Source organism: Zasmidium cellare (genome assembly GCF_010093935.1).
Source record: "Zasmidium cellare ATCC 36951 unplaced genomic scaffold M409scaffold_8, whole genome shotgun sequence".
Classification (NCBI taxonomy): Eukaryota; Fungi; Ascomycota; class Dothideomycetes; order Mycosphaerellales; family Mycosphaerellaceae; genus Zasmidium; species Zasmidium cellare.
In genome coordinates this window covers 155,870-168,216 of record NW_022986952.1, presented here as the reverse complement: position 1 = coordinate 168,216, position 12,347 = coordinate 155,870, and the positions used below count along the sequence as shown (strand labels likewise).

At 54.0% G+C, this 12,347-nt stretch overlaps 7 protein-coding genes across 7 annotated transcripts; 2 read left to right on the top strand and 5 right to left on the bottom strand.

The window, feature by feature from the left end:
• Positions 1-331: 331 nt before the first annotated feature.
• On the bottom strand, positions 332-1,189 carry M409DRAFT_51768 (uncharacterized protein; the record flags this gene model as incomplete). Its single annotated transcript, XM_033811900.1, has 1 exon — positions 332-1,189. One exon carries the CDS (start codon positions 1,187-1,189, stop codon positions 332-334), a length of 858 nt encoding a protein of 285 aa, XP_033670877.1.
• Positions 1,190-2,118: 929 nt separating this feature from the next.
• Positions 2,119-3,149, top strand: M409DRAFT_51767 (uncharacterized protein; the record flags this gene model as incomplete). Its single annotated transcript, XM_033811899.1, has 2 exons — positions 2,119-2,563; positions 2,617-3,149. 2 exons carry the CDS (start codon positions 2,119-2,121, stop codon positions 3,147-3,149), a joined length of 978 nt encoding a protein of 325 aa, XP_033670876.1.
• A 461-nt stretch (positions 3,150-3,610) lies between these two features.
• Positions 3,611-5,989, top strand: M409DRAFT_51766 (uncharacterized protein; the record flags this gene model as incomplete). Its single annotated transcript, XM_033811898.1, has 6 exons — positions 3,611-4,823; positions 4,875-5,153; positions 5,214-5,296; positions 5,352-5,758; positions 5,814-5,896; positions 5,964-5,989. 6 exons carry the CDS (start codon positions 3,611-3,613, stop codon positions 5,987-5,989), a joined length of 2,091 nt encoding a protein of 696 aa, XP_033670875.1.
• Positions 5,990-6,355: 366 nt separating this feature from the next.
• M409DRAFT_35997 (uncharacterized protein) lies at positions 6,356-7,128 on the bottom strand (the record flags this gene model as incomplete). Its single annotated transcript, XM_033810486.1, has 2 exons — positions 6,356-6,802; positions 6,922-7,128. 2 exons carry the CDS (start codon positions 7,126-7,128, stop codon positions 6,356-6,358), a joined length of 654 nt encoding a protein of 217 aa, XP_033670874.1.
• A 513-nt stretch (positions 7,129-7,641) lies between these two features.
• Positions 7,642-8,115, bottom strand: M409DRAFT_51764 (uncharacterized protein; the record flags this gene model as incomplete). The annotated part of the gene is made up of 1 exon (XM_033811897.1): positions 7,642-8,115. One exon carries the CDS (start codon positions 8,113-8,115, stop codon positions 7,642-7,644), a length of 474 nt encoding a protein of 157 aa, XP_033670873.1.
• A 681-nt stretch (positions 8,116-8,796) lies between these two features.
• On the bottom strand, positions 8,797-9,366 carry M409DRAFT_64378 (uncharacterized protein; the record flags this gene model as incomplete). The annotated part of the gene is made up of 1 exon (XM_033816048.1): positions 8,797-9,366. The coding sequence occupies one exon, from the start codon at positions 9,364-9,366 to the stop codon at positions 8,797-8,799; it is 570 nt and encodes a 189-aa protein (XP_033670872.1).
• Positions 9,367-9,838: 472 nt separating this feature from the next.
• On the bottom strand, positions 9,839-12,021 carry M409DRAFT_64377 (uncharacterized protein; the record flags this gene model as incomplete). The annotated part of the gene is made up of 4 exons (XM_033816047.1): positions 9,839-9,863; positions 10,582-11,090; positions 11,144-11,721; positions 11,997-12,021. 4 exons carry the CDS (start codon positions 12,019-12,021, stop codon positions 9,839-9,841), a joined length of 1,137 nt encoding a protein of 378 aa, XP_033670871.1.
• Between the last annotated feature and the right edge of the window lie 326 nt (positions 12,022-12,347).

Genomic DNA, 12,347 nt, shown 5'->3' with positions numbered 1-12,347 from the left:
TAGTAGGTGAAGCTCGAAAATCCCACGAGCAGACCTGCCAATCAGATGGGCCGTGATGTGGTATGCCAAGCTCAAGGCTGAGGTTCCCTAGCCCAGAGGTTGCTGGGTAGGAAGACGATGACCAAGAGTGCATGAAGCGCTAGATCCTTCAGCTGGGGTTCGATGTTCCTGGGCCTTGAACGTCACCACAAGCTCGTGCTATGTAGACGAGGTATATTCTGGACCAGCTCCTCGCAATGGAGCCAGGGCATGAGAAGATGTCGCTTGGGGCTGATTTGCAATCTCATTTCGAAACTTTTTGCTTTGTTGAAACGACAGTCGACAGGAATGCTCAGTCAGGTCTCCAATCAGTCTGATGCATGAAGCTTCTGCGTCGGCCGGTGGCCAAATCGAGCATGATCTTTCTGCCGTTTGAAGCGGTTGAGTGATTTCTGATCGCGCGTACGACACCTTCGACTAGCTCTGATGTGGGAGTTCTCGCCGTCTCGTTTGCTGACAGACTGGAAGATCTTGAGGCCGTCGGCCTATCTCTGAAGTCACCGGATTCTCTCCAGGATTGGGCAGGCTGTGTGAATGACATCGGCCTGTCTGTTGGAGGTGATATTGGAGACGGAGTTGGAGAATCCATAGGCTCAGTCGAACGCCCGAGGACCGTCCAGTTGAAGCGACTTGGGGAGCCCTTGATCCCTGTATTCTGGAGTTGCATCTCGACAGCTGCATGCACGGGATATGCTTCTCTTAACTCTCGCGACTCGGCTGCTGGTTTCAACAGATCTCCAGAAACGCTGACGTAGAGTACATGGCCTGCAAAACCGACGCTTTTCAGAGCAGCCAAGAAGCCACAGGACAGACCTAGCTCGTTCGCGTGGCCGCGGAGGTCGATCAGTATTGTGGTGATGTTCGCGGATCGTATCAGTCGAGCCACGTAGTCTGGTGACGAGAGCGCCGAAGAAGAGGCATTAAGTTGATGAGTCCTGGATGGCTGCGCTCCATTAGGCGAGGCCGGCGAAGACTCTTTGCTCAGGACAGTGTCCGGTCTGATGGAAAGGGGCGAAAGCGAAGTTGCTGATGGCAGTGCAGAGCGCAGCAGCGCAATCAGTTCCTCGTCCAAAGTCAAAAGCAGGATGCACCTGGTGGCAATTTGGAGTGATGTGACTGAAGGGCGTGGCGTTGGAGGGTGATGTGCCATCCCGATGACCCATCCTCCTGGTCAAGGGCAGACCACCAAGAACGGTGGCAAGTTTAGACATTTTAAATGGACAATGTCAGTCTCCACATGGTAACACCATTATCAATCACTCATCAGAGGGCGGAAGTGCTTTTCAAAATGTTGTGCGGCGCTTGGCAGATACCACGAACATCCGCACGATGCTTCCGCACGATACTGCCGCGTCCGCGCCCGTACGCGGGCAGCCCTGAAGCATACCATTGAGGCTGTGCAAGGCAAAGTGACATACCCGCCCTTGCCCCGCCTAGACGGCCAAGACGAACTGGTCTGCCGGTGGTGAGAGGGATGACGGAATTGGGTTGGTTTCAGAGATGAAACTGCGGGAGAGAGTGCCCCAGAAGGGAGAGGATCAAGTAGGATCAGAATGGGCGGGCTAATAAGTCAGCCGCTTGGCGAGCAGTCATCGAGCATGAGGGCAAAGTCTGGGACTCTTGACCTGATGCGTCTCATCTCCCGACCATAGCGGACCAGGCTGTCGGTCCGGACATAGGAGAAGAGGCCATGTTTCGCCCGTCTTGGCGGGTGATGTGCAGTCGAGTAGCGTGGCATGTGCGGGAGGTGACGGTCTGGGATAGGTGAAAGCCAAGATAGGGTAGAATCGACCGGGCGAGCTGTCCAGTTCAGCTGGCCTGTTCATGCAGTCGACAGTAATCACAGGGAGCGAGGGAGCTCAGCCTGGACGACACGCACGCCTGTCAGGTACAACAATGCATGTGAGTGAAGGAGGAGTGAGGTGAAGGGGAGGGCGAGACGGGCTGGCCCAATCACAGCCGAGCAAATGTTGTGACGTCTTCGAAGACCACCGTAGCCGAGCTTCACTTTCACTTTCTTTGCCATTGACTGCCCTCTGCCCTCTCCCGCGCATCCTACCTACATCCACCCCCATTACAATGGCCTCAGCACGTGTTCTGCTGCGGTCCGGCCGCATGGCCATGCGCTCCGGCGTCAGACCTCTGTCAACCACGCCATCGAGACTCGCCGTCCCCTTGAACGAGCGAGGCAATGACACTGCCCCCGAATACCGCAAGTACCAGATCGAGAAGCCGCTCAACCCGCACATGACCAACACCAACTCGACCATCTCCAACGAGATGCCCAGCATCGGCGAAGATGGACCGCCCCCAGAGATGATCACCAGCGTGGATGGGAAGTTCGTTCCCAAGGACTCCAAGCCCGAGAACACGGAGAAGATGACGGGAGGAACGCAAGAGCCAGCGCCCAAGTCAGGTCCCAATTCAGAGCTTGATGTAGGTGAAATCGAGGGCGGCAAGTTCAGGGTCGAACCCCTTCGCCGCACTGGCGAGGATGTGAACACAATGCGCGCCCGTCTCCTATGTAAGCCGCTTCACTGTCACGAGTCCTCTACTGACGCTGATGCTGCGGAATAGATCAAAGCCGGAAAAGAGGCACGCTAGAGAGCGATCTGCTCCTGTCCACCTTCGCCGACGCGAACCTCGGCGTGATGACTGCAAAGCAGCTGCAGCAGTATGACCTTTTCCTTGATGAGAACGATTGGGATATCTATTACTGGACGACGCAAGAGGCGCCGCCCACTTCAATGGCGTACGCGGAGGGCGCAGGGCCTGGTTTTGCTGATCCAGAGGTGCAAGGGAAGGATCCACAAAATGTCAAGCGTGCGCCAGATGGAGGCCCTGTTTCTGATACCGATGGCTGGAGGGTAGGCAAGCCGAGAAGTGGTGAATGGGCACAAACTGTTGGTACTTTCAAGCCTGCCTATCGTCCAGTTCCAAACCGGTGGAAGAGCAGCGAGATTCTGTCCATGCTGCGACAGCATGTCAAAGACCGCAGTGCTGGGGGTGCTCAAATTATGTCGGGTGGACAGGCGGATGTTGCTCAAGTTCATCATCCTCGAGGTGGTGGGTTGGGTTTCATGCCTGAGCTGAAGAACTTTGACCAGTGATTGCATCTCCTCTTGCGACAGATTCAACTGTACATATATCCTGTACCAAAGCACAAGTCTCATCACCGCGCACCACGATGTGAGTACATGTATTCCTCCATTCACAGGCACGTCGTCGAATTCTCTTGGCATGAGGCGGTATCGACTTCCTCATTACACTCTCCGATAAGCTCTTTCTCGCCAACCCGAAGTCATGGTTGCCATACGATCCATCAGCCAGCTCTTTCCTACTCGCCCTTACCGCACAGATCTCGTGCCTTCTGCTTCTTCCTCAACCTCGCTTCGTCAACAACATCACATCTCTCCGAGCATCCGTTCTCCGTCACCTCTCTTGTTGCCTCTCTTGGAGCTTGCTTGTCTCTCACTGTGACTCCATCAGATCATTCATCGTTAAAGCAAGCAACTTGGCGGGCAGCATCATCACCACGACCGACCTACCTGCGACTACATCATAGACAGCAATGGCTCTCAACGTCCCCGCCACTGCTGTCAACGCCAGACCTCTCACTCCCCTCAACCGCTCGCCGTCGGCATCCAGCCTGAACAAGCAGGTCGAGCATGATGATGATCTGACTTCCACCTCCGCCAGACCATCTCGTCGCAACTCTGAGGCCAGCATGGGCAAGCCCGGCGCATCGACTCCAGTCAGAGGCATCTCTCCAGCACCTCCATCTACATCAGCTGCTCAGACCGCCCCTTCAGCTCCTGGCACCACCGGCACGATCGCGACTGGAGTTCCTCCCTATGTCGCCGCAGCTGCTGAGCAGGCCGCTCTCGATGCGCCTGATGACCAGTGGCAGCAGCAGCAGCCAGATCCTGCCAAACCAACGCGTGCGTCGACTGCACCGAATTCAAAGACCACAGCCGGAGCAGATGCTTCTCAGCCCACGAAGACCGGCCCAAGTACATCTACTGCTGCCGTGGACAAGACACCAGTGCCTGCGACTGCTACTGGGAAGCCGACTTCGAGCCTTCCAGCGTCGGCAGCGCCAGGTGTTGATATCCAGCCACAGCAATCGACAGCGACGAAGCCAGCGACACCTGCACCATCGTCTACCGTGGCGCCTGCAACAGCTGCGGCGAAGGCGGCGAGCACTCAGCCTGCCTCAAGTCAACCGACCGTGGACGCATCGAAGCCATTCGCAGCTGCTCCTCCACCCACAGGCCCACAGTCTGCTCCAACTTCAGCGGCTGCACCACAACAGGCCGCCGCACAGCACGCGGCAGATGCAAAGGCTTCCGCGCCTGCTCAGACTGCCACCACGGCCAAGGATGCAGTGCCGGCCATCATCACTCGTTCGCCAACTGCAAAACTACCTGCGAAAGATGCCTCTCACGATCAGCACCTCCACAAGCCTGATGCACGGAAGAACACTGTGAGCTTGTACGCTGGCAAGAACCACAAGCAGACGGACTTCAACACTGGGCCGCTTGCAGCCAACAGTCCATACTTCAAGAAGATGCTAGCTGAGGACGAGGGACACGATGGCTCGTTGGGCTCTCCTGACCAGGAGACATTCGAGGATGCCGATGAGTTCTCGATGGCATTGATGAAGCATTGGCTCGAGAATAACCACAAACTTCCTGGGCCGCATGACTTTCACTCCCTTCAACACTACCTTGGCTTGTACGTGCTGGCAAAGAAGTTCCAGATAGAGCCGCTGGAGAACCAAGGTAGGTCCTGACACATACCTTACCTGCGAAGCTTTTGCTGACTTGGCGCAGTGATGGACCTCACGCGCCACTACTACCGCCGCGAGAAGATGACAGCTCCAGCTTTCCGTCTCGAGTACATCTACACGTACACGCACGGACCCAACCTCATGCGCAGCTTCCTCATCTCGACCGCGGCTTATCGATGCCTCGTTGAGCAGACTTCTGTTCCAGGGGTCTACATCTCTGACTCCATTCGAGGTGTCTTGGCCAAGAACAACGACATGACCATCGACCTCGCTGAGTCTGCTATCCAGCTGCACAAGTCTGGACTCCCAGACCCGCGTTCTGGTGCCGAGTGCGCGTAGCACGTGCATGAGCAGACCTCGCCTTGCGAGAAGCAATTGGCAGAGCCTTGGCAGAGTGATGGCCAGGACGATGTCTCGGCTGATGGAGGATCTGTGGGTGGTGACATGGCTGACGATCCGGCAGAGGTGAGTGCTCATTCGCCGATGTATCTGCATGCCACATTGTAACATCTTTGTGTAGCCAGCGCCCCCTGCCGTCGAGCGAGTCGGTGCCACACCCGTTGTGGTCGAGAAAAAGGAAGAGCCCAAGAAAGAGGAGAAGAAGGTCGAAGAAGTCGAGGTTGTTGAAGCGAAGCCGAAGGCCGAAGAAGTCAAAGTGGTCGAGACAAAGCCCAAAGCCGAGGAGGTCAAGGTGGTCAAGAAGGACGACGTGAAGCCAGAGTCCGTCCCTGTCGTTGTCGAGAAGAAGGTCGCGGAGAAGAAGGTTCCCACGAAGAAGAGATCTTTCCGGGAACGCTTCTACCTGTACCGCACCAGCACGGCCACCGATACCACCAAGACGACGGACACGACGAAGAAGACCGGCTTCCTGACGAAGAAAGTGTCGAGCGGAAAGAACGTGATGTTGTATCACGTCGTCAAGTACAAGTGAGTTGGTCGCTGAGTGTCTCTGCGAGGAGCATGGTGCTGATGAGGGTTTCAGGTTCCACAAAGCTTTCAACTTTGTCTACAAGAAGCATGATGTCCCCGAAAACCCGGTGTCTTCTGCGGCCTCGGTAACGTCTTGTGAGTACCTTTGCGGAGAGGCTGCCTTGGTGACCAAACGCTGACCCTGCCTGTAGCCCCTTGGTAGATATCGGCCTAAAGGCAACCCAATGAGCCTTCTGCAGCTATTGAAGGAGGCATTCTGGTGGAGGATCCTTTGCGTGGCGACTTGTTGTTGGTGTTCTTGTCTTGTGCATGGTTGGAGGCCCGAGATGAGGCAGATGGTCTGAAGAACCTGAGATTTCTCCCGTCACAAATCCTGTGTAGTGTCTAAATCAATCCATCAATCTTCCTACCAATCTTTCAATGGTGTCGAGTTGGCAGTGACCTGCAAATACTTTTGCGAAGGAGCACAGCTCTCTATCGTATTCTCACTCCATTATGCATACAAGTCAGCTCATTTTGGTCCTACCCATCCATCCCGCGCCATGCTGCCCACAGAACCCACAACCACTCTCTTCCTCCTCTCCCTCGACCCCTCTAGATCAAATGCTTACTCCTAAAATACGCCCTCAAATACACAATCTGCCACACCCCCAACGCAACCAACATCCCCATCGTCCCAATCGCAAACCACTTAACCCGCTCATTCGTACTCTCATTCGTATCCCTCAACTTCATCTCGCGACTCCGCAAATAATCCATCTCCTCGACCAGCTCTTTCGCCTGCTCGCTCATGCGTTTCAGCTCGACTTCCACCGGTTTGAGTTTCTCCCCGGCTTGGATCGCGCTCCAGTCCTTGGCGTCTGCGCCGATGTCGATGTCCAGCTCGACCGAGCGCGAGGGCGAGATGACGGCTGTGTGCGTCGTGAGGATGTTTTCGAAGCAGACGTCGAAGGCGCTGTCCGCGTGCGAGGTGAAGGCGTAGCGCGCTTCGCCGGCGACGTCGCGGGGGCGGGCGTAGTCGTTACCGACGGCGTCTTTGATCTACACATCACCCAATAGTTAGCATTGGTTTACCAGTAGCATCGGAGCGGTTTTCAAAGCTGGTTGACGGAGTGATCGCTGCAGCATTTCTGCGATGTAGAGGGTTCATTCATACGTACATGCATATTCAAAGTCTGCCCATCCCCCCGATTCCCGCTCACCGTCGCCGTCACGACGACGAGCTGATCCTTCGCGACGAAATTCCTTATGCAGCGTTCTTTCGAGGCGGATTCGTGGCCCGGGTGCGCTTGGATTTCGAATTTGAGCGCGGAGACGAGGGGGAGGAGGAAGGCGAGGAGGAGCTTGAGGGCTAGCATTGTCGCCATCTTTTCGTCGGTGGTGGTGGTGGGGTGTACGGGAGAGGTGGTGGGTTGGGTTTGGTACTCCTGATGCTGAGGACACGGAGAGGAGACGAGATGAGCTGGAGTTTACGGGTCGCGTGTCAGGGTCTGCGTTTGAGGGAAGGTGGAGCGAGAGCTCTTGGCAGTGTCACGTGTTTGGATGGACTTTCACATGCAAATGGACGCTAGTGTCACTTCGAAGTGATATGATTGATTTCGATATCTTCATGAGAGTCAGATTGCTGATTGCCGAAGGGCGTGGTGTGCAATGTCGTTTCTTTTTGAATTTTTGCAGATGAAACTACTTCACCATTTCGCAACCTGTACAGAGCAAAACGGAAATGAGAACTGAAAGTCATCATGGTGATCCAACATACCTTTCGTTTAGAAATACATACCTTAGCGCCTTACCAAAACGCCATTATTCCCCAGTATCCGAAACAAAAGATCCCTCCCAAAAATCCCCTTTGTGCGACAAATCTGTTCGAGTCAGTAGCACTAAAGCTCCGCAACAGACTTGAGAGTACCACCTGTCTTTGTCTTCGGTAGAGTACCATACATGCTCGGCGGAGGGCGCGACGGGCTGCTGTTCGCAGACGACGCCCTGGATGTGGACCTAGAAGATGCCGCTGAGATGAAGTCAGTCATGTTGCTCATGCTCCTACCTCTGAAGTCCGTGGTGATGCTGCTGGCACGGGTGCTTGCAGCAGAGCTGCTAGAGGAGGATGACGAAGAACAAGAAGAGGCCGAGGACAGAGAATGCGGAGAGCACGTCGAAGAAGAGACACAGCAGAAGGAGGCCTTGCACTGGCTGCAGAGTGTGTTGACAGAGGTGATGCCATAGTCAACAACATCCCAACAGCCTTGGCTGAGGCCAGACTGGCTGGTGGCGCGAATGCATGGCTCACCGCCGACGAAGCGGGCCTTGCCGTAATGGCCGCACTTGTGGTAGGGGGTCTCCTTGTAGCACATGACTTGTTTGGTGGGAAGCTACACTTGCGGTGTGGTGGTGTGGGTGAGGCTGCCGGAGCCTTGAGGGGTTGCAAGTGGAGCTAACAAGTCTGTGCTATACCAAGGTCCGCGCAGCAGACCGAGGCAGGCAAGGAGGTGGAGCTTGGGAGTCGGGAACGGGGGGTGGGGGTTGGATACTATTCGAAAGGGACGGGCATTTGCTGGCTGTTAAATACTTTTCTGCCGAGTCGATTCGAGAGTGACAATGGCTTTGTGGCAGGCTCGGTTGAAAAAGAGGCTCCTGCTGACAAGTCTGTAGGAACAATGGCGGAGCGAACCGACATAAGGATCCTTTGTCCATTCATCATTGAAGCGTGGCCGGTAGACAAAGGGCCTATCTCTTCGATGCTCTTTGCCAAAGAGATCTGCCAGTCTGCACAAAGCCGAGTGCGCTGCTTCTTTATCAAGCATGAGAGGCAAAAATGCGACAATGGCCGATTGTTGTTGTTCGGCTGCTGCTCTGATGTTCGAATTGAAACGCCTGCTTTGACATGCGAGGCAGAAGCGGTGAGTCCATCAGGCGCCACAAAGCCAAGAAAAGGAGCGATCACAGCACTGCTTGAGGAGTCCTTGACGGCCTGCAGACATTGAATTGCGCGCAACAAGAAACTTCAAGTTTCGCTGCATACTACCACATAAGCTCTACGGCAGTTCGACTACAATGATCTTTTCTCCCGCTCCATCACAGTCCAAGATCTCAGTCATCTGGAGACCAGCAGATTCGATCAGCGCACGCCACTCCGACTCCGTACGCTCTGTAGCCGACAGGCAACACATCATGATCATGTCGACACCAACTTCATACCATCCGGCGCCACGATCTGGTACAACGATTTCGTTGATGAGGATCCTGCTGTAGCCCTTTACAAGAGCATCTTTCTGGTTGGTCAAGATCTTTCTGCACTGCTCATCTGGCCAGTCGTGAAGGACTTGGTGAAGGAAATAGTTCTTGGCTCCAACGACAGGCTGTGGCGTGTAGAAGTCGTAGACTTGCCCGGTGACGTTTGTGGCAAGCCTTGACTTGCCATCCTCGATAGGCCCTGCTAGGTCTTGCACAATGATTGAACCTTTCAGATTTGGGTACGCTCGAGCCATGGCCGAAGCTTCTGCACCATTGGAGCCTCCTACATCCACAAAGAGTATTCCATCAGGCTCTGAAGGCTCACCCAGGAGTTTCTGAGCGTCCACTGTGTTGAACCAGCGGCGAGTCATCATGTTCTTCGCCGTCATGTGTCTGGTATTATTGCTCAAGTCTCGGGCGTTATCTGGATCCGCAAACCACTCGAATGTGGTCTTCTCCGTCTTCTTCACATGTCGAAAGACAGTGTCATTGACGTGCGTTGGTTCTTTGTAGTTCTTCTGGCTGAGATATTCTGGCAGCGCGAGCGAAGTGGCTAGGCCGATCTCGAATTGATCATAGATCAGGCCCTGGAAGTTGTAGTCGCTCAAGACTTTAGTGACCCCGTTGGCAGAGTATTCGTGAGCCCCAGCCTCGTCGACAAAGCCATCTGCGGCCAGGACCTTGAGCAATCGACCTGTATTACATGAGTCTCTTGTGTTTTCTGAGTGATAGGTAAAGTGTACGTACTCAACAGCCGAGTTTCCATCCCGGCGGCTTGCGCAAGCTCGTCAACGCTGAATGCTTTGCCATCGGCCTTGGTCATGAACACGAAAAGACCTGTGTTCACACCCACTTTGATTGCACTGAGCTTATAGATCTAGGGCGAAATCAGAACGACGGCATCTTAGTACGAGCATTATGAGCGTACATCAAACCAAAAGGTTCGGCAGATCTTCTCTTCAGGAGTCTCCAGGGATCTCACTAGAGTATTCGCCAGCTTCAACTGGCTCTTTCGATCTGCAACGTAAACGCTGTTGTCGTTCGTCATGATGCTCATGCTGGTCTGCGAACTTCCAAAATGAGTGAAACTGTGCCTTGTTCAAGTGTGCTCTGCGTTGGGCCAGTGCAATTGTTAAAACGCGAGCTCTGGCACGTTGTCCTGAAGCTCTCGATTACTCTCGTTGTGAGATTACCGTCCCGACATCCGGTAACGACAAAGCCGCCGCCTCGACGACACCGAACGATCAATTCCTCGAGCGAGAAAACGTTCGGCGGACGAGCGACCAACCAGAACAAGGCTGTGTGCTCCGGCTATCTTTCCCAACTCGTATCTAGTACTTTCCATCAAGCATTTTCGATGAAGCATTGGCGATGCTGACACAGTTCGTTATGCTGGTAGCGCTCGTTCAGTGGAAGCAAGAACGCAACGTGAGACGGACAAATTTCAGCGGCATATGTAGGAGCTTGAAGCCCTAGGTCTTCGTGCAGAGGGAGTACGACTAGCCCAAAGATTGTGGATTGCTAATTAAACTTCGCCTAATATTCTGGCAGTGCAACAGTCGATGCTCTGGAGAACTCAATCTAACTGTTTGACAAGTTCCAGCACAGAATGCTGGCTGCCCCTCGGTGTCTTCACTGCAACAACTTGCAGACCAACGCTCTCCATCAAAGCTTTCCACTCCTCCAGCTCACGCTCTTTGGCGTTGAAGTTCTGTTTCATCACCAAGTCTTTCTGACGGAGCACTGCCTCTTGTTCCAAGGGCATCATTCCGGGACGTGGCAAAACCATGTCCATGACAACGATGCGGCTGTCTGGTCCCATTGATGATGAAATCTGGGACAGGATCTTGATGCATTCATTATCGGGCCAGTCGTGCAAGATCATGCGTAGCAGGTAGACGGCAGCACCTTCGATAGGTTGCGGCGCGAAGAAATCGTGCTCACGGAACTGGAGTCGTTTCTGCATATCTGCAGGTAGGGAGCTGGCTCGTTTCTTTGCCGTTGCGATTGCAGCCGGGAGATCTTGAATGACGAAGTCAAGATCCGAAAATTGCTCTGCAAGGGAAACAGATGCGTCGCCCCCTCCTCCTCCGATCTGGCAATCATTGTCAGTATTGTTTGAAGTGAAGCGATTCATAGAATACTGACATCGACCACGGTCGCATTGCCCAAAGATGCCCAATCGAATCCTTCTCTCAGCAATTCCACTCTCGTTCCTGCTTTGTTGGCTGCTTGGCTCTTCATGTAAAGTCCAAACTCGTTGGCCAGATCTGGCGACACGTTGATGTGCTCGAAAAAGGACAGATCTGTCCCTCTCGACAGCGAATATGCGGTTTCATTCTTCTTCTCGGACTCTGGCCAACGCTCGGTTGCTTTGACGAAATTTGCCACGGTCGGAGCGGTCTGCGTTGCCATGTACATCATCCAGTTGTAGTAGTCAGGAACCGTCACAAACGAGGCCGAGAGTTCAGAGTGTTGGATCTCTCCTGTAGACGTCTCTCTCAGGAAGCCATGAATCATCGCCATCCTTGCGACGGACTTGAGAGTCGGAAGCGATACGTGGGACCCTTCGGCAAGTTTCTCGTAGGTGGTCGATTTTTCAGTGTCGAGGGGAACGCCAAAGACGATTTTGAAATGACACAGCCAGTGTATGCAGACAAACAGCTGCTGCGAGATTGCGAGCCGGAAGATGAAGTCACTCGGTTGCACGGTCTGCCGTTCGAGCTCTTTGAATTGGTTGCGTAGACGTGCTTGTGCTTCAGATATGGCCAATTCGTGGGAGTCGCTTTCAGCGCTTTCGATTGAGATAATCAGATTACGGCAGCTTTCTTCGAGCTCGCGCGTCAGCTCCAGCACCTTGGAATGCATTTTGATGGGAACAAAAGATCGAAAACTGTATGGGATCACAGCTTGGTTGCAGGATGGAAGTCGTGATAGCTCACTGGTAGTGAAGTGGAACTCAAGGGGCCATTCTTTGACAGATCTGCTGGTAAGATCAGACCTTGGAGTCCATTGCTCAATACCATGGCACTCGGCTGTCGTGTTCGAGGAACGTCGGTGAGTTTTGCCGAGCACGATGCGATCCAGGCGGTCGATGACTGTGAAGCCAGACTGTTCCACCAACCGGCCAACGAGAGACCAAATCAGCTTCAAAGGATCTGCGCTTGCTCATTCTCACCGATGGCTGCTCTCTTCTAAGGTCCCAAAGGTTTTTGACAAAGAAAGCACGGTGCGTTCGCTAGAAGGTCTTACTCGCCGTCCAAGTGTCAAATCTGAAAGTTCGTTTAGATCTGGATCACAAGTCGGTTGAAGAGGCGTCGTTGATACTCGACTATTTTGAAGCGTGCCTGCT